This window comes from Aotus nancymaae, unplaced genomic scaffold (assembly GCF_030222135.1).
Source record: "Aotus nancymaae isolate 86718 unplaced genomic scaffold, 86718_ANA_hifiasm-v0.15.2.pri h1tg000131l, whole genome shotgun sequence".
NCBI classification, from domain to species: domain Eukaryota; kingdom Metazoa; phylum Chordata; class Mammalia; order Primates; family Aotidae; genus Aotus; species Aotus nancymaae.
The window spans coordinates 6,879,691-6,900,131 of record NW_026988546.1 but is presented as its reverse complement, the minus strand read 5'-3'; the positions used below and the strand labels follow the sequence as shown (position 1 = coordinate 6,900,131).

General features: G+C 45.4%; 2 protein-coding genes across 12 annotated transcripts in view; one reads left to right on the top strand and one right to left on the bottom strand.

Annotated features, from left to right (window-relative positions):
* The window catches only part of LOC135272713 (ankyrin repeat domain-containing protein 36B-like), a 175,769-nt gene that overhangs the window by 58,690 nt on the left and 96,638 nt on the right, over nt 1-20,441 (bottom strand). For all 11 annotated transcript variants that reach the window (XR_010340705.1, XR_010340706.1, XM_064371293.1 and 8 more), the window contains exons 3-4: nt 2,303-2,417; nt 1,962-2,135 (exon numbers count right to left, since the gene is read on the bottom strand). Coding sequence is in view for 9 of the 11 variants with exons in the window: in XM_064371293.1 (XP_064227363.1) it covers nt 1,962-2,135; nt 2,303-2,417 (289 nt within the window). In the remaining 2 variants the exon portion in view is untranslated. The remainder of the gene's footprint in view (nt 1-1,961; nt 2,136-2,302; nt 2,418-20,441) is intronic.
* LOC135272745 (uncharacterized) overlaps nt 4,939-20,441 on the top strand; it is a 35,834-nt gene continuing 20,331 nt past the window's right edge. The window contains exons 1-6 of the mRNA XM_064371340.1: nt 4,939-5,379; nt 6,039-6,207; nt 7,708-7,816; nt 10,206-10,359; nt 10,473-10,977; nt 11,743-11,869. Coding sequence (XP_064227410.1) covers nt 4,939-5,379; nt 6,039-6,207; nt 7,708-7,816; nt 10,206-10,359; nt 10,473-10,977; nt 11,743-11,869 — 1,505 coding nt within the window. The remainder of the gene's footprint in view (nt 5,380-6,038; nt 6,208-7,707; nt 7,817-10,205; nt 10,360-10,472; nt 10,978-11,742; nt 11,870-20,441) is intronic.

Sequence of the window (20,441 nt, the reverse complement as noted above, 5' to 3'; positions counted from 1 at the left end):
TGTACTTGACATACTGAGACAGTCCATAATAGAGCTTCAGCTTTAAAAAAAGGTTTAGAATTTATTACTATTATAATTGAGAGAACCTTGCTTTTAATAATGATGTATTGACCTAATCACCAGAATGATTACAAAGAGACTCAAAATCCTGAGTCAGTCTCTACTTATTAAAAGACTTCTCAATAGCAAGATGTTAGAAAAGATGTTAGTCTTAAGCTGATAGATACTGCAAATAATAGTCCTTTTAACTTCCCAACCACAGAGGTAGAGACAGATAAAAGTTAGGCTAATATTATTAGGAAGGAGAGATTTAAAGGAAGCAGCACTTATCAAACTCCAACTCTTCTGGAGATTTCTTAAGTTTTTGAGATAGGGGAATTTATATTATACTTATCTATACAGTGGTTCTTAACCAGTAGTGTATCAGTATCTCAAGAAACTTGTTGTTTTTGTTGTTAGAGACAGGTTCTTATTCTGTTGCTCTAGCTAGTTGTACCTCCATGCCCAGCTTCAAGGAAATATTTTAAAACATACATGCCCTGGCTATATTAGATTTGCTATATTAAAATCTTCAGGGGATATTCTAGACTTATAGATTTGCTTTTAATTTCCTCAGGTTACTGTCATGCACAATTCTAGCTTCGAACTAGCGCAGTTGATAATCACTTCAGTCTCATCTCTCATCCACATAGCAAATCCCCTTTATCATTTGGGATTTGGCCAAAAAGAGTAAAAAGCAAAAGATAGAGCCATTCACTGAAAACTCCATTTACTTTTCCTGGGTAGGGATAGAGAAGAGAATAGTAAACTCAAAATCCAACTTGATTTTACTATATATAAGCTCCTTATCTCCCATTGGCCCATAAAGACATTCTGAACTTGAGAGTACAGTTTAGATGCTTATCTAGGTGGCTGTTTCTGCCAGAATTGAATAATGTCCATTATTTATGTGTTCTTCTCTTTGCTGAACTGTGTCCCACTTCATCCCCACTATTCACTGCCAATCTGGTTTCCTCAGAGTCCTACCAAAATTGATCCATAGGCAATTTTACAACTTACAAACTCTTTCCCAAAGTAAGAAACTTGTCTAAACATATAAATTGAAAACAACACACAAAAAACCTCTTCTCAGTATTTTCCCTCATCACCTAATTTCCAAATTAGCTTGTGTATTTCTGATTGCTCTCCTTTTCATTTTTCCCTCTTAAGCTGCCTTTCCACAGGGGAATCACTTTTTTTTTTTTTTTTTTTTTTGAGACGGAGTCTTGCTCTGTCACCCAGGCTGGAGTGCAGTAGCGTGATCTTGGCTCATTACAACCTCTGCCTCCTGGGTTCAAGTGATTCTCCTGCCTCAGCCTCCTGAGTAGCTGGGATTACAGGCATGCAGCACCACGCCCAGCTAATTTTTGTATTTTTAGTAGAGATGGGGTTTCACCATGTTGGTCAGGCTGGTCTCGAACTCCTGACCTCGTGATCTGCCCACCTTGGCCCCTCAAAGTGCACTTTCAAATGAAATCACCTTCACATACCTTACTTGTCAACAGCAGCAAGATTTACATTTATTGTGAAATGCTTTAATTTTCTTTGAAATTTAAAATAAAGCATATTTACAAGGGTAAATTTTACTTTCCTGTGTCACTTTACACTAATCAGAAAAAAAGAGTAATTTAGTGGAAAAAAACTTAACTATTACCTTTCCCAAATTCAGTTACCATGAATTACAAATTTATTGCCATTCATTTTTTGTTATAATTATTTACCGTAAGTGCATAAAAGAAAGCTGTACCCTGTAATGCTTCTTTAAAAGTTCCAATATTTAAAGTAAAATCTTAGACAGTTAAGGCATTTAAAAATATTTTCATTCAAGGAATATTTGAGATTCCAAATATGAAAAAATGACCCTTATATGCTAAAATAAATGCATTTCAGGTAGTCTGAAAATAACATTGGTTGATCTATACCTTGCTGCTTCTTTCAATATCTGTACCATGTGAAAGTAGTCTTTCTATCATGTCTGTATCTTCATTGTACACAGCGTAGTGTAGAGCAGTCCTGCCATAGTAATCTGTAATATTTGGATTGGCGCCTTTTTCCAGCAGAATAGTTGCACAAAACACCTGCTTAAGTTGTATAGCCTGTCAATATTAGACCAAGAAAATGATTGTAAATACTGGAAAATAAAAATAAACACTCCACAGGATTTACCAACTAGTTACATAGTGGTATTACAATGAGACAAATTCATTTTATTCTATGTACTTAAACCAAATCCATCTCATGCTCAGAGTTGGCTTCTATATACCTTGATCAGAGGTGTCCTGCATTCACTGTCGAGGAGGTTAAGCTGGCAATTGTTGGTCACCAGGAGTTCTACCACTTCATATTGGCCAGTGGCACGGGCCAAATGTAGAGCAGTCCTGTGAGAATGAAAGGACTTTTTAAAACATGTAATTGACAGGGTGATGGATGCAGCCAACCACCATTGCATGTGTATACCTATGTAACAAGCCTGCATGTCCTGCACATGTATCCCAGAACTTAATTCACGTGTTATTTCTCTGTCTTCAAAAAAATATATTTAATTTTCTTGTAAAGAAAGTACAGTCTTTGTTAGCCCTTAATACTCACCATATTAATAAAAGAGCAGGCTGTTTAACACAAAAAGCTTGGCCTTTGGATTCAGTTTAATTGGGGGCCTGAATTTTACTTTAAGCTCTTTTTAATAAATTTTACTTTATTTTAGCTAAAATTTAGCCTTTCTTTGCTTCAATTTCCTCATCAAGAAAATATATAAGAGAATAGTAGTTATCCCACAGAACAACACTGTGATGCTTACATGAGAATCTATGTATGGCATTTAGAACAGTTCCTCACACAAATGACAGCTCAATAATTTTTAGATATTACTACTTACAAAGACATTTTATTTAGGTAAGATGATACAATCATAACTACATTGAGGTACGTATTAAAGATTAGAAGTATCACTGCATTTCAATCATTTTCAGATGTTCATGTTCTCATTATTCTCTTATATAAGCTACTATTCTCTTATATATTAACATCTCCTGAAACTGGAATACCATTTACAATTCATTATTTATTACAATTATAACTGGCAACATTTTAAACATTCTCTTAATGATATATAAAATAATGTGGTATCACCCAATCCATAGTGCCTTACATTAAATGGGATACAGTACATAGAACAGGCAGTTCTACTCATGTAATTAGCACCTAAATAAAGTACTATGAAAAAAGAAGACCAAAATAAAAACAACAAATTAACACATCTTAGATATGTAATCAAAACAACAAATTCTTAAAACGAAGTAATTCTTACTTCAATTTTCAAAAAAAAAATTAACCCAAAGAAAACTCAGGATTCAAATGAATAGGTGTGGCTCATTTTTTTCAATACTTAGATTTATAGACTGTTACGTAAATTAGGTATTTGCAATGATTAATAGTTGAGACTGTCATAGTTTTTGAAAAGGCAGTTAGTTACCTTTTACTATTTTCTAACTTCAGAAGTGCTTTTGTTTCAAAAAAAAAAAAAAGGAATAAAAGATTCAGCTGGGATTCAGTCCTAATACTTCCATTTTAAATCTCTCAGCTTGCTCAGGCTGGGAAGGTAAACATGAAGTTGTTCAACAAGAAGTTGAACAGTCCTGAGAGACAGTAGAATGAGTCTGCTACACAATAGGTATCAGATTATGTTTGATGAATAACTGGATTGAAAGAATGCACACATCAGTTGGGGAGTTTATTATGAAAGAAAACTATAAATTAAAGCAGTGGTTATGGAATAGTAATAATCACTTATATTTGCTCATTTTCATGAGGACACTGGTAAATGAACTTAAAATTGTTTGCATATATGTAATAAAACTATAATAAAAACATTTATATACTAAAATCTATGCATAATAAATGAGCACAAATAAAAATATTCTCTCTACCTCTGAAGAGGCTAAAAGTTCACAAAAGATACCAATAAACAAAAATAAAAATGAGGCCAGGCACGGTGGCTCACCCCTGTAATCCCAGCCCTCTGGGAGGCCAAGGCGGGGGAAATCACTTGAGGTCAGGAGTTTGAGACCAGCCTGGCCAACATGGTGAAACCCTGTCTCTACTAAAATATACAAAAATTAGCCAGGCGTGGTGGTGCAAACCTATAATCCCAACTACTCAGGAGGCAGAGCTGGGGAAATTGCTTGAACCTGGGAGGTGGAGGTTGTAGTGAGCTGAGATCATGCCACTGCACTCCAGGCTGGGTGACAGGGCAAGACTCCACCTCAAAGTAAGTAAATAAACAAATAAATAAATAAAAATAAAATAAAATAGAAAGTGAGAATTATTTTCTTCTGTGCAAGATTTATATTTCTTCTCTTCCCAAGGATAATTTCCTTAATAAAAAAACATTTACTAGAAGTTTTATACATGGTCATCATTTATACATCATAACAAGAAAAAATCACAATATACCTGCCAGAAAAGAAAAAATGTTATATTTTGTACACATACTTGGCTTACAAACACCATAGACTGTGTACATGTATAATCAAATCTCCACTGAAACGGCCCAACAGAACCGTTAGGACCAGCGTGAGCGCGCACCTCAGCCGTCCCGCGTCACAGGCCCGAGGCGGAGAAACGGTGAAAACGGCTCTCTAGCGGGCCACGTGCAGGCGGCGGTTGCTGCCGAGGCGCCTCAGGCTGGCTGGGCTCCTTGGAGCGCGAGGCTCCTCGCTGCCCCAGGGCCCGTCTGACTGTCGCCCGCGCCCCCTTACCTTCCTCCACCGACTCCCGACATGCGGACCCCCCTGCGCTGGGCCCTCTGCAGCCCAGAGATGGGGCTGAGTGGCTTTTGCGTGGTGCAGCTGCCCAGGCCACAGCCCGACTTTGTGCTGCGTCGTCCCGGGGTCCGTGCTGATGGGCGCTCGGCTGGAGGGCGGGATCCGGGGTTGCCACCGCTGCAGCCTGCACCCCACTTGCAGGTGGCGGCTGCAGCTCCGGCTCCGTCGCGGGCCGGCGGGGCTCCTGGTCGCTGAGCGTGCGGCCCACCCGGCCGAGGGTGTTTCCCTCCTGCACCAGGGGCTGAAGTCCAGGCCCTGCGCTCCTGCCGCTGACTGCCTGACGTGCCGCTCGCTGCCCAGCTGGCTCCGGGGGCCACGCAGTCCTGGTGGGGGATTCCCAATCCGCGGCGACCGCTGGTCCTTGTGCTGGTGGCGGCTGGGCACTCTGCAGGCTCTGGCGGCGGCGGCGGCGCTGGCGGCGGCAGCGGCGCAGGCGGCGGCAGCGCAGGCGGCGGGGGCGGCGGCGCAGGCGGCGGCGGCGGCGCTGGCGGCGGCGGCGGCGCTGGCGGCGGCGGCGGCGCTGACGCTGACGCTGACGCTGACGCTGACGCTGACGCTGACGCTGACGCTGACGCTGACGCTGACGGCGGCGGCGGCGCTGACGCTGGCGCTGACGCTGACGCTGGCGCTGACGCTGGCGCTGACGCTGACGGCGGCGGCGGCGCTGACGCTGACGCTGACGCTGACGCTGACGGCGGCGGCGGCGCTGACGCTGGCGCTGACGCTGACGGCGGCGCTGGCGGCGGCGCTGGCGCTGGCGCTGACGGCGGCGGCGGCCCTGCAAGTCTGACTCCGACTGCCCCGTGGACCCCGGGACCTACAGCCCCACGGCTCTCCCCTGCCCTCAGGTACTTCCCAGGAACTTCAGGATGGAGCTCAGTCCCCAGGGCCCTAAGAGGCTGGGAGCAACCCCAGATTTGAGGCTGGAGCTCAGCATTTCAACTGTGGACATCAGGCCAGTCCTCAGTGCCTTGAGGGAGGGACTCCAACGCCCCCAACCCCCATTCCCCATCCTTTCCCGACTGCCCCACTGTACCTCCAGGCCACCTGCCCCTCGGTTCCCCAAGACCTGAACCAGCAGAAAGGAAGGATGCTGCATTGACCCTCCCAGCGGCTAGGCACCCTGACCATACCCATCTTGGACCTCAGAGATGCCACTTTGTGTCCAATGCTTAGGGTCACTTCTGCCAGCCAGGGGCTGCTTGGCCTGCCCTGTGCCACCGAGGGCACTACCAGCCCTCCCTGGGCTCGGATGCCTGCCTCCCACGTCCACCAGGCTTTTACTGCCTACATCCCGGCACCAGCACGCCCAGACTCTGCCCAGCACATGCCTATTGCCCAGCTGGTATGTCAGGAGCCCTCAACTCCACACATGTCCCAGGCCCTCTTCCTACTCCCAACACCCCTGCCTGCCTGCCTTTCATTCATTTACTTACACCCTATGGACTGCCTACTGTGTGTCAGACACTGAGCTCACACCAGGACTATCAGAGGTAAAGCACACCAGCCTCCAGCCTCCTTTTGGCCCAAGTCTCCCACTCCCCCCAACCCTGTTTCTCTTCTTCTCTTCGTCTGACTTTGAGTCCAAGTGCCCTGCATGGACTTGGACACTGTGCATGAGCCACACTCACACACACACGCTCACACACACATGCTCAGACACACACGCTCACACACACACACGCACATGTGCACCCACACACATTTTTATGCACATGCACACATTCATGCACACAGATGCTGTCCCCAGGCAGCGGAACAGACAAATAGGTGTCCACAAGAATTCATAATGCTTGTCACATCTTAGGTAAACCTAGGAGGAAATCCTCCTGCTGGTTGTACATAGCCTTTGTGAGCATTTGATCTGTGGGAGATGTACATGCGTGCTCCCCCCATGACCATGGTGTTAGAGGTGTGTGTGCCCCTTTCAAGGGAGTGGGCTTTTACCCCAGAATGCTTAGAACATCCCAAGTTCAAGGAAGCTGGTTCATTGTCCCCAGGAGTCCCTGTTTTACTAGTTGGCCCCACTACTGACACCATGAACAGCTGGGAAAAGAGGGTGGCCCTGTTGAAGAAGTGGGGACTCCTCATTCTCAGCCTCCCCTAACCCCACATTCCCCTTCCAGTTTCTTACCTCCTTTCCTGGTCAGACTTTTTTTTTTAGTAGATTGAGCTGTGCCCTTTAAAACTTTTTCCCTGTCAGGGGCTTTCTTTTCCTGGCAATGTGTAGTTAGTGTGCATAGCCAGCCACAGGCACCGAGACAACGCTGAGGCTGTCAAAGCCCCACTCCCAGGGAGCAGAGCCACAGATGTGACAGGAGGAGCAGGGGCAGCACAGGCACATCCCTCCCTCCAAGTCCCTTGGCAGGCCCGAAGGAGGAGGGAGGAGGGCTAAAGGCAGCTCCCAAGTGAGACCCACTTACTTGAGGACCTACCAGCAAGGCTCCACCCAGTCCCAGAGAGCCCGCAGGGGTCCAGTGCACAGTGAGCTCCTCACTGAGCCTGGCTAGATACAGGGCCCCTCACCCCAAAGCAGTTTTGCTGCTGTTTAAAAATTCTCCACTAGAGTTACCTCTCTGTGACAGGCACAGTTTTGTCCTCTTCCACTTGTAAAGGACAGTCATCCTAGGGGGAGAGATCGAAGTCCCCTGGCAGTGATTTCATTCATATCATTTGCCCTGAGAAAGCAGCACAAAAACCTAGCACCTCCTGGTGCAGTGAGATGCTGGGGACGGTGGGGGCCCGTCGTGGGTCAGACTGTGTGTGGAGGTGGCCAGTCCACACACGCTGATGTGACCTGAACCCCTGGAGGCCATCTTCACTCAATGTCCCCCCTCTTCTCCAGGGACGTGGTCTCCACCACAGTGTCCTCCAGGGACCTTCACTCTCCAGGATGCATCAGGTCTCCGGGAAGAGGGTGACTGTTCCATCTGTCCCCAGGGTCACTACTGCAGGTTAGTCACTGCCCAGAGCCATTCACCTCCTGCCACCGGGTCAGACTAGAGTGTGGGTGGGAGAGCAGGCTCGATGCTCTAGTTCAGGTGTAGGGGGTGGGGGTTGAGACCACCGCCCTGCCTGGCCACCCAGGCCTGAGTGGGGAGAGAAAACCTGACCATTAGGTAAAGGAGAGACAGGACAATTAGCACAGGACAAGTTTGAAAAAAAAAACCACAGGAAAAAAAAAAAGACAAATGCATTCAAACTGAGAAAGGATCCGCATAAGGTGGAAAAGCTCTGCCCAGTTTCTGCCTTAACATGGGGAAGCTCCTTGCAGGCAGAAGTCTGGGCCTCCAGGGGACACCAGTGTACTGTATGCACATTCAGGGGACAGATGGACAGTTCTTCCTTCTCCTACTTCCAAATTTTCTTCCATATGCAAAGCACTTGTGGTTACTTGGCCAGGGAGAAACAATAAATGGTACCTTTAAACAGGATGATCAGACATTAGGCCTGAGGGCACCCAAATTCCACCTGAACACCCTATGCCCACTCAGTGTGGCCTGGCTTCTGCATCTGGATGGTAGGGACATTCTCATGGAGTAGAAGTCACTGGAGAACTCTAGACCTGGGTCAGAAACTGACAGCCTCTAGGGCTGGATGGATGGGGCAGGGCAGTTCCCTGACTCTCAAAATGACACTGGGCTCACACCCAGAGGGAGCCACAGCACGGGGGTCTTGGTCTAGGAAAGTCCCCAGCACTGGCTGAAGGCAAACACCTGCAACTCCATAGATGGTGTAGGGCTCATCCACAGAAGAGTTGCTTGATATTTCATGCAGAAGTGGACCTGCTGCAAAGCATATTTTTTTCTGCTTAAAAGCTGATCGCAGAGGATTCCTCAGGCTCTGTCTGGAGGTTGGTCTCCCTCGGCTCAGGAAGTCTGTCCCTAGGTCTAGCCTGCTCTCTCCTGCTGCAGAGCTGGAGATCAGACTCAGGTTGCCTTGAAGCCTAGGATTAAGCCCTTGGGGACCCAGCAGGCCCCAGACATTCCAGGAACAATGCAGGATGCAGGTGCAATGCCTGCCAGTGCCCTCTGTCCCCATTTTTACCGCAGGTCTAGCAAGGCCACTGAGCTCTCCAGGAGCTGTCCGCTGCTGGCAGCCCTGAGTCCTGCTCTTGGTCCATGGAGCTCCATATACTCCAAAGAGGAAAAATGCGCAGGAAGCTACTGCTTGCTGGTGGAAGCACACAGTGGGGCTGTGAGCCTCGTGCTGGGCCTGGCCAGGGGTCAGCCTCCCGCCCCACTGTGCTGCGCACACATCACCTTGTCTCTGTTGTATATTCAGGCCATCCGTCTAAGGAAAGAGGCCGAGCCACAAAATATAAAGAGTTTACTTAAGCCAAAGTGAGGACAGCTGCCGAGAAGACTCAGCCCCAAGTAGCCTTGGATCTGAGCTCTATTTGGCCTTTGTAACAAGGAGGCGTTTAAGGCAAAAAAGGGGAGGCTGGGAGAGGGCAGGTACAAAGTTGTTCGTCAGGAATTCTCACTGGTTCACAGAAAAAAACACTTGATTAGTGATTGGCTAGACATTGTTAAGCCATAGAGCATGGGTTACCAAATCCGGTGAGACTTTAATAGGTTAATTTACAGCTGCTTGTGGCAATAGCAAACAGTTTCAAGAGATGAATACACAGCTCAGAGGGGGCGGACGGGATTGCTGCCTCATTTTAATGCCTTTCTGGGCCTGATCATCTAAAAGGACTCACATTCCTCAGATAAAATTCTTTTCTTTTCTCAGGGCCCATTCAAAGTTCTCTTAGGGCACAGGCAAAAGCACGTCACCCTGTGGGCACGGAGAAAACTAAGACCCGGGGCAGGCTCCCCCCAGCCCAGGGCCCGGGCTCCAGGACTCATAGGGGGCCCTCCTTCCTGGCTTCTCACTCTTCGCCCTCTCCTGGTCTATTAGAGTTGGACAGGTGTTGGGGAAATGTCCTGCTGGTTACTTCTGTCCACCTGGGACCTCTGAGGTGAGGATGCCAGGACCCAGGCAGCCCCAGATGCTGTGTCCCCAGAGACAGTGGTGCACAGAGCTGTGTCCGACAGGTGACCACCCTCGCATCTCACCTGTGGGTGTGAAAGAAGCCCAGGACCACCTGTGCAGGGAGTTCTTTAATTGTCACTGACAGACTAAAAGCAGGTGACCCCAGTCTTCCTACATTTACCGTGTGTGCACACGTGTGTGCACGTAACATGAATCTGCTCCCAATGCAATTTGGATGGTGGCTGATTTGACAAACATACAAAGCAAGTTGGGGCAGGACTAATGCCCAACCCTCTCGGCTCCAGGCCGCCCCTGGACAGGGTCCCCCACAGTCCTGGCACTGTGCCCTGCCTGCCTTCACAGGCACCAGCATGTCCCCTTTGTTCTCTTGGATTTTACTGCCCTGAGGGCAGTGAAGAGCCCATTCCTTGTCCACCTCACACACCAGCGGCTGACCCTGGAACCAAGCAGAAAGAATACTGTGGGCCTTGCCCCCCTGGGCGCTGGTGCAAAGCAGGTGAGGCGGAGGGCAGTGGGACCTGTGTCACAGCCCGGAATGTGCTGCTTCCTGAGGGGAGCCTGGGGAAGCCACATCTGGGGAGGGAAGTGAGGGCAGCCCTTGCTCTGCAGGCACCCCAGCCACTCAGGCCTGCCCCTCTGGCCACTACTGCCCTGGAGGGAGTGAGACCCACCCAGGAGCCCCCCAGGCCTGCCCTGAGCATACCTACCTGGCAGGAGAAGGAGGCCAGAGTCAGGTGGAGTGCCTCCCCTGCCCTGCCGGGTACCACTGCCCATGGCCAGGTGAGAGCCTGTCTGCAGGCTGGATGTGTGGGGGCCTTGGGGAGGAGAGGGAAGAGCCTATTGGGGGCCCCATCAGGCAGCCTTCTTAGCCTGATGCTTTTGCTCCCAGGTCTCTCTTCCTTTGAAGACCACCCATGTCCTCTGGGCCACTGGTGTCTAGGTGACCAGGGTGCCCTTCTCTGCCCACCTGGCACCTTTCAGTCAGAGCCAGGGGCATCAGCACAGGAAGACTGTGAGCTCTGCCCTCCAGGCTACCACTGCCCAGACCCTGAGCTTCAGGGCCATGCAAATGTGTTTTCCATCCCCTTCCGAGCCGGATCTGAGTGTCCAGCAGGTGAGGCTGCAGGATGACCCCAGCCCCTTGCCATCACTCCCCTCATCCCTGAGACTCAGGCCTGGGCTCAGCAAGAAGCCCTGATTGAGCTCAGGCCACAGATATGGACCAACCCCCACAAGGCCCGCACAGTCTCTGGTGGCATCCACATCACCTGGATGTCCCCAGACCAAGGTGCCTTCAAGCCCCCTCTTGCTCCTCATTTGAGTCAAGGAGGAGGCTGGCCAGAGGTTTAACTAGAAATAGCATGCCCAGTACAGAGTGTCCAGTGCCTGCCACAACTCAAGGCACAACCAAAGTCACCCTCCTGTTGGCTGCCTTCAGGGGAGCTGTGGCCTCAGTGCCACCTGCCCTATGCGTCCTCACCAGAGCTCCCACCCCCACCTCATGAAATATATCCTCCTTCCTGCCCCGGCCACTGGCTCAACAAGGACAAAGGAACTGCCTGCCATTGATTACTGTTTGTGACGTCACCACCCGCAGGCGTTGCCTTCCCTGACCACATGAGACTCCTTTCACCCACAACTTCCCACTCCTTCCTGCTTCCCACACTGCTCCCCAGCACCTCAGAGGCCTTACACCACTGCTGTCCTCCCTGCCCAGGCCCCACCTGGGGAGCCCAGGGACCCTCTTGGGTTCTCCTTCAGCTCTGGACCTCCCCTGGCTTCCAAGTGCTGCTGATGGGTGAAGAGGGGGCTCGGTGTGTTTTCCCAACCACGCCCACGTTGTGGCCTGCTCTCCCGCATCCCGGCCCTGTCTCCTCAGGTGCTGTGACTGAGGTCCCATGCAGACCCAGCTCCTACTGCGGGCCTCAGATGGGGGTGCCCCCGCTCTGTCCGGGGGGCTGTGCCTGCCCAGCCAGCTCCTCCACCTACAGTGGCCCAGGACAGCGGTGAGTTCCCTCCCCCATCCCCCGAGAGCCTGAGCCCCAACCCCAGCCCCTGGAACTGCTGTCAGCATCCTACATGAGGCCCCACCTTGACAAACCTGTGTGCCTCAGAAATCCAGCCAAGGGGCAGGGCCCAGAGGCAAGCCCCTGTGACCCACTGCCTGGGCTTCCCAGCTAGGGCCAGCCTCTGCCTGCCCCAGGAAAGGGGGTCGGGGGGAAGCACATTGCCCTGGGATGCCCCTGTCAGAGTGCAGGCCCATTCTGTGTGAGGCAGCCAGATGGAGCTCACAAAAATACAGCAGCCCAGTTACATTTGAATTGCAGGTAAAGGATAATACATGTTTACTATAAGTATGGCCCATGCAGTATTCAGGGTGCACTTCTACTAAATCATGCCTCTCTTGTTTATCTGAAATTTGAATAGGACTGGGCATGGAGTATTTCATCCGGTAAGGGCCATCCCATGTCTGGGACTGAAACTCTGACATGATATCCACTCCACAACACCACTCTGCCCAGGGTGAAATGGGCAGGCAGGGCCGGCCTGGCCACCTGGGCATGGCTTATCCACCAACAGGAAGGCAGCTTGGTGCTGTGGCCCCACCAAACTCAAGGCAATCCCAGGACCCCTGACTGGGACAGAGTCCCCCTCCCCCAGCAGCTGAGGCCCCAGGCTAGGGAAATTTGGCCCCTGCTAGTGAGAGGAGAAACCACTGCACACACTGGCCTGGCTCTGTCTCTGCAGCTGTGTCTTTCCCCACTACTGCCCCCCAGGCAGTACCCAACCTCGTGCCTGCCCCGGGGGCTCTGAGGCCCTAAACGGGAGCGGCCTCAGGGTCTCTGAGGAGATGGGCTGCCGCCTCTGTGAAGTGGGCACCTACCAAAGCTGGGTTCTGGATGCCCTGCCCTGCCAGTCCTGCCCACCTGGATTCAGCTGCTCCCAGGGTGAGTCCCAGATTCCAAATTGTATATATTTTATGGATTCAATTCATTCAGTAATTCGGCAAATAACAAACAAGCAGACATAAAGTGAAAATATGTCAGTTAGTGATAAGTGCTGTGAATAGACAAACTAAAGGTGGAATGGTAGAGGAATATTGATGTGTGTGAACATGTATGTATTTGCACTTGGGCAAGCCTGCTGTGGAAGACTTTCAGCAGAGTGCTCAGGGAGGACCTGTACATTATAACTTCATGTCAGCAAACTATAAGGGAAATACAGTACTATTTAAGTGACAATAAAGAAGTAATTAGTAGCTCTCTGAGGAAAGTAAGTTTAGTCACACTCTATCTTCGTGTCAAACAAGAAAATTAATTGTTTGTGGATAAAAAAAGTTAAACGTAAAAACAAAACAGAACAATATTGAGCCATAAAATTGAGGACAATATATAAGCATCTATTTGACCACCGAGAGGAAAGGATATTCTACACTTAAAAGTAATGAAAAAATCATGGCTGGGCACGGTGGCTCATACCTGTAATCAGGCAAAAGAATGATGGGTTTGACTACATCAATATAAATATTTTCATCTATTAGCATAACAAAAGAAAGTAAACAACAAGTTAGACAAACATCTGAGAACTGGACAAAAGACAAGAGATGGTTCATAAACATGAAAATAAAATGACTGATAATAAGTGATTAATATGTGTCTCATTTATACCCAAATAAATGCAAATTCAGAAAACAACGAGATAACATTTTTCTATTTTGGCTGTCTAATTAGATTTTAAAAGTAAAGTTCCTCAGTGATCTCCTGGGTGTGGTTGATAGCTACTGTCTTGTGCTATTGAGTGAGAGAATATGAATTATTGCAGCACTTCTGGAATGCAGTTTGGGAGCATGCATTTGCCGGGTTTAAATGTAGTCTTCAATCACTGTTCTGCCATCAAGTAACACCCAGGAAATAATAAGAAATGTAGACAACATTTAAGTGGTATTCACAATTCACCAGACACTTGCAATAGTAACTCATTTAACCTTCACATCAGCTCCAGGAGATGGTATTATTATCCCTTTCTGTGGATAAGGAAATTGAGGCACAGAGCAGGTAAGTCAGTTGCCCACAGTTGTTCAGCTGGTAGAGGGTAGAATGGAGATTCAAATCCAGCCAGGCTGGCACCTGAGCCCATGTTGCAAAAAAACCGAGCCATCCTGCCTTACCCATGAAGATGATCATAGGATTATCTCATAATACAATGCATCTGGTAAATGATAATATATCCACACGAAATAATATTAGGTGGCAATTAGAATGGTTTTAACAAAGAGTTTTATGACACAGGAAAGATGCTTATTATATCATAGTAAGTGGAAATGCAGGATATGCAATCATTTAAACATCTTAATTATGTGACATTTATAAAAAGTTCAAGAAAACATGCTAAAATATTATGCATGTTGAGAATATTTTCTTCTTCCAGTCTTCATTTTGTAAATGTCCTACATTGTATTTAAATTGCTTTAGAAATCAGAAAAATTAAAAAAAAAGAAAGAAACTTGAGTTATTATGTAAGAGCAAAAATATTGATATTAAACATAACAATCAAAAAACCCTTAAAATTCTTACATGTAAGGCACTTAATATTTATATTCTTCTGTATCTATTTTATTAATACTTGCTAGAGTACCTTTACATTTATTAGAATAGTTCTTTTTCTGGAAATGAATTTATTATTTAATATAACCTTAATCTTTTAAATTCACACGTAAAACTTAAGTACATTAAAAATTTTATATACACACATCCACATTTGCAGAATGCTGTGTAAATACCAACTATTTTTTGTATACTGGGATCCTATTTTTCGTATACTGAAATCTTAATATGTTTCATATTGAAACTCAGAGTTAACTTAGTTTGCTGACACATCTTCTAATTTTAACTTTGTATCTTGGTAGATATTGAATTTTTTTTTAAGTGATGCTTTTTTATAAGGTTATATCAGCCTTAACCAGAGTAGTGACATAAAGGAAATAACATTTTTTATTCTATCCAAGATAAAAGAAAAGGCAGAGTTAATAATAAAACGTGTGCGGAGGTAGTGGGGGAGGTTTCAAACCATAGAACTGGTCTAATTTGATTATGCACAGTTGGTACTTTCCATTCATACTTGTCCCTTTTGTCTTTACATTATTGATTATTATCTCTTGGAAATTCCACCAAATATTTGATGATTTTCCCATAAGTCTGGACGTGAATGTTTTGGCAGCTTAGCCATTAAGCTTTATCCTGGATTTAGGCATTGATAACACTTTTTTTTTTTAGGATGGAAGGTGAGTAGTCATTGGTGAGAGGAAACTATTCTGGGCTGAGAGGCTGCCATGCACTCAGGAAGTCTGCATAAGCCTTAGATGGTTTAATCACTGGATAATTCCAGAGGCAGGCCTTCTTATTATCTCTGGTTTGGTAATGAGCAAACAGGCTCTAAGACTTGCCCAAAGTTGTGCAGCTTGTCAGGACTCAAACTGGAGTGGCAGCCCAGGTTTGTGTGTTTCTGAAACCAGACTCTGCCATCAGGCTGTGCTCCCTGCACTCAGGATGGTTAAACGAGGAACATGGTATTATTTATGCAGTATTTAGACTCTGAATCATCTCCACTGTGGGAGATCCTTCCTCCAATGGGCTCTCAAAATTGTAATCAGAAGTGTGAAGGCAAGGTTATAGTAAGATCAAATTTTAATGCAGATCTTTGTTCCAAGGGTTATGGTCAATGTAAAGGAGGGGTCTGGAGTGTAGGAGACTGTAATTTTGTTTTTCCATTTCCCTGAAGTAAACTCATATGGGCAGCCACAGACACATGCACACACATACACACACCTATGCTTCAGTGACACGTTAGCGAGTGCTGGCGATGTGCTAGGTGTCATGTTGGATTTTAGTGATACAATGAAGAACAAAATAGACTTAGTTACTAGACTTATGAAACCTACGTTCTGAACAAGGAAGATAGAGTTTTAAAAATTCAACCCCTGAATGAAGATCTCATTACAAGTCATGATGAGCATTTTGATGTGAAAACACACGCACATTCTCTTACGTGGGCAGAACTGCCATACATAGCTCAGCATGTCACAAATTTTTTATTCATAGTATGGTAATATTTTTAACAGTACTATTGTATTCAACTTTGACCTTGGAGGCAGGATTTAATAGACCAGGGCAGAAATTCATCAGGTTCTGTTGTGTCAGAAAAATGAATTATTAAGGATATCTTCCAGAAGCAAAAATTCATTGCCTTGAAATTTTATTTATTTTATATGGCTGAAAGTTCTGAGAATTGGTTACTATGAAAATCTTCTAAGTTGATTTTCAAAAAATATGTGTGCCAGAAGATTTTTAAACCTTCATAAGATAGGTATGCTTTTGTCTGAAAGCTTTGACTGAATCTGTTTTATTCTATTTTCTAGAGAAGCCATTTGAAGCAGAATCCAAACCATGAATTGTAGAGAATTAACGTTGACCCTTTGGGTGCTTATATTTGTAAGCACCACAGGTAAGTGATTATAAATACTCACAAACATATTTTATTAGTAATTGAGAAATGATGCTCAAGTTTTTTCTTTTAATATAAAGATGGCTACTGAAGATGCTGAATTTATTAAGATTAGTGACCTAATTTATTAAGATTGGTGACGTTGCCAACCATTTGGTATCCCAGACTTAGAGATAAGAGTCACAGGAATGGGATCAAGTAAAAAAGACGTACATGGTGTTATCAGAAAAGAAAAGATTCTGCAGTCCAAGTTTATGTAGTGAGAGCAGAGTGAAAAACTTGCATCTTGAAGTAAATTACATTTGTCTGAGGTGAAAATTTCTTTCATGTTACTTGAAATTGAGGAGGTGATAGCCATCTTTGTTATTGGGTTTTAGAAAGTTTGAAACACTCTCCTTCCTGAGAGGAGGCAAATATTCATCTCATTATTTAAGTAATAATGAAAAATGTAAATGAAAAATATATTAGAGAGGTTTAAAAAAATAAAATGAGAAGGCATATACAAAAAAGAGTCTGGCTAGACCAGGGAGTTCAAGTAGGCTTCACAGTAGATGTCAAATACCAATTTTAATTTATTAGCAGTGATTGTCTAGAGTTCTTTTTTTTTTATTGAGAAGGATTCCGAGACTCCATTCTTTAGAGTTCCATAATTGAATAGCAAGACATTCCTTAGGCTTTGGGAAAGAAAATGGGAGCACAAATATTAATTTGCCTTGCTGTATTATCTGGGAGAGGGAAGCACATGGGCCTGTGTTCCCTGCTTTGAGAATTACTGCTGAAGAGATAGCAGAATTAAGCTTTTAGTACTTTCAAATAACACAGGTCCAATCTCAGGGTATATTTACTTATGTGGATCCAATTATTGTTGAGATACCTGCAATACAATCCTACCCAGATGGTAAAGGAATGAGGTAGATATTTGTTTTTTTCATATGCAATGATCTGTCAGAAATAAGTGGAAAAGCAAGGTGAAGGAAAATGTGTCATGAGTCCCATGTCCTGTGGACATACACTAACAGCCTTGCACCTCGTTACAATGACAGCATGATTCAGGCACAGAAACAGCCATGTAGCCTATTGTGCAAGGTTGCCAAATTCCTCGCTGTCTGCCCTGGAGAGCACTTTTCATGAATGGTTTCCTCTAGGGAGACATGACAATGTTCTACATATAGGATTCACTGAACCTAGTTGAGTTTAAGTGACAAAATTTTATGATTGTTCAAACTGAAGACAGTTTCAAACACAGACTTTATTGTTGTTGGCCCTGCTGGGTTCTTATACTGTGTTCAAAGAAAAATAGGAGTGCCTATTTTGGCACTTGGAACTCTGCACACCTTGAACTCCTCTCATTTATCCCAACAAGGACCATTTCCAACAAGCATTATGGTAATCAAAAAGTCTCTAATGGTAAACACATAATTAGATATCCAAAGCTACTAGCTGCCCAGGGGATGAGGTGTGGACTTTTGACTATCAACCTCCCACCTCTGGAGAGTGTGTAATTCAGATTAGGTTTTTTCAAATGATAATACTTCCAGAGAGCACATGTCCATCCAACACAGTCATGTGTTTATAGAAGCTTTTTAAGACCCGCCAAAACCTGGAAACCCAGAAATAACCCAATATGCAATAGACATTTGTTTAATAAACCAAATCCCCAACATGTATCCCTTTATAAAATGGATAAATTGCCAAATAATGACACAATTAGATACTACATGACAATGAGAAAGGAACACATCACTGCTATAGCATGAATGCCTTTATAACTTAATCATGTCAAAATAACACAGACATAAAGGAGCACATATTGTATGGTCTATACATTTTATCATATTAAGTCTAAAACAGGAAAATAAATGAACTGTTAATGACTCATCATGGTTTTCAGTGTCAATTGAAATTGACACCCACATATACAAATGTATCACACCTTCTATGTTAAAGTATTAATGTAAAATAGCGATTGCATAGCAACCAGAAAACATAAAGTTGGCGCTCCATAACTCTTGTTCTTTGAGTTAGATTTGACATCCATGTCTTCAAAGAATGTGTATTAGTTCATTCTCATGCTGCTAATAAAAACATACCTGAGACTGGGTGATTTATAAAGAAAAACAGTTTTATTGGCTCACAGTTCTGTATGGCTGGGGTGGCCTCAGGAAACTTACAATCATGGTGGAAGGGGAAACAAACACATCCTTCTTCACATGGTGGCATCAAGGAGAAGTGCTTAGCAAAAGGGGAAAAACCCCTTATAAAAACATCAGATCTCATGAGAACCCACTCACTATCAGAACAGCATTAGGGTAATTACCCCAATGAATAAATTACCTTTCACCAGGTCCCTCCTATGACACATGGGGCCTATGGGAACTACAATTCAAGGTGATTTGGGTGGGGAGACAGCCAAATCATATCATTCCACCCTTGGCCTCTCCAAAATCTCATGTCCTCACATTTCAAAACACAATTATGCCTTTCCAACAGTCCCCTAAGGCCTTCACTCTTTCCAGCATTAACTCAAAAATCCAAGTCCAAAGTCTCATCTGAGACAAGTCAAGCACCTTCCTCCTATGAGTCTATAAAATCAAAAGCAAAGTAGTTACTTCCTAGATACAATGGAAGTACAGGCATTGAGTAAATACACCCTTCGAAATGAGAGAAGTTGACTAAAATGAAGGGGCTACAGGCCCCATGCAAGTTCTAAATTTAATAGGGCAGTCATTAAACCTTCAAGTTCCAAAATGATCTCCTTTGACTCTATGTCTCATATCCAGGTCATGCTGCTGCAAGAGGTAGGATCTCATGGCCTTGGGCAGCTGTGTTCCTGTGTCTTTGCAGGGTACAGCTCCCCTTCTGGCTTCTTTCATGGGCTAGTGTTGAGTTTCTGGGCTTTTCCAGGTGCATGGTGCAAGCTATCAGTGAATCTATCATTCTGGGACCTGGAGGATGGTGGCCCTCTTCTTTTAGCTCCACTAGCAGGGTCCCAATGGGGACTTTGTGTGGGATCCCCAACACCACATTTCCCTTCCATAGTACTCTAGCAGAGGTTCTCCATGAGGGCTCCACCCCTATGGCAAACTTTTGCCTGTACATCCAGCATTTCTATACATTCTCTGAAATCTAGGCATAGGTTCCCAAACATCAATTCTTGACTTCTGTGCACTTGCCGACTCAACCCCATGTAGAAGTCCAGGCTCAACACCATGTAGAAGCTGCCAAGGTTTGAGGCTTGCACCCTCTGAAGTCACAGCCCGATCTGGTATCTTGGCCTGTTTTAGCAATGGCTAGAGGGCTGGGATGCAGGGCACCAAGTCCCTAGGCTGCACACATCAGAGGGCCCTGTGCTCAGCCCAGGAAACCATTTTTTCTCCTAGGCCTCTGGGCTTGTAATGGGAGGGGCTGCTGTGAAGATCTCCGACATGCCTTAGAAACATTTTCCCCATTGTCTTGGCAATTAACATTTGAGTCCTGCATAAGAACATTTCTTATGCAAAATTATGCAACCAGCTTTAATTTCTTTCCAGAAAATGGGTTTTTTTCTTCAACCACATCCTCAGGCTGCAAATTTTCCAAACTTTTAAGCTCTGTCACCTCTTGAATGCTTTGCTCTTAAGAAATTTCTTTTGCCAGATAATCATCTCTCAAGTTCAAAGTTCCATAGATCTCTAGGGCAAGGGCAAAATGCAACCAATCACTTTGCTAAAGCATAACAAGAGTCACCTATGCTCCAGTTTCCAACAAGTTCCTCATCTCCATCTGAGAACACCTCAGCCTATACTTTATTGTCCATGTAATTATCAGCATTTTGGTCAAAGCCATTCAACAAGTCTCTAGGAAGTTCCAAACTTTTCCATATTTTCTTATCTTCTGAGCCCTCTGAACTGTTCCAACCTCTGCCTGTTACCTAGTTCCAAAGTCACTTCCGCATTTTTGGGTGTTTTTACAGTAGTGCTCCACTCCTGGTACCAGTTTACTGTATTAGCCCATTCTCACACTGCTAATAAAGACACACCTGAGACTGGGTAATTTATAAGGGAAAGAGATTCAATGGGCTTACAGTTCCGCAGGGCT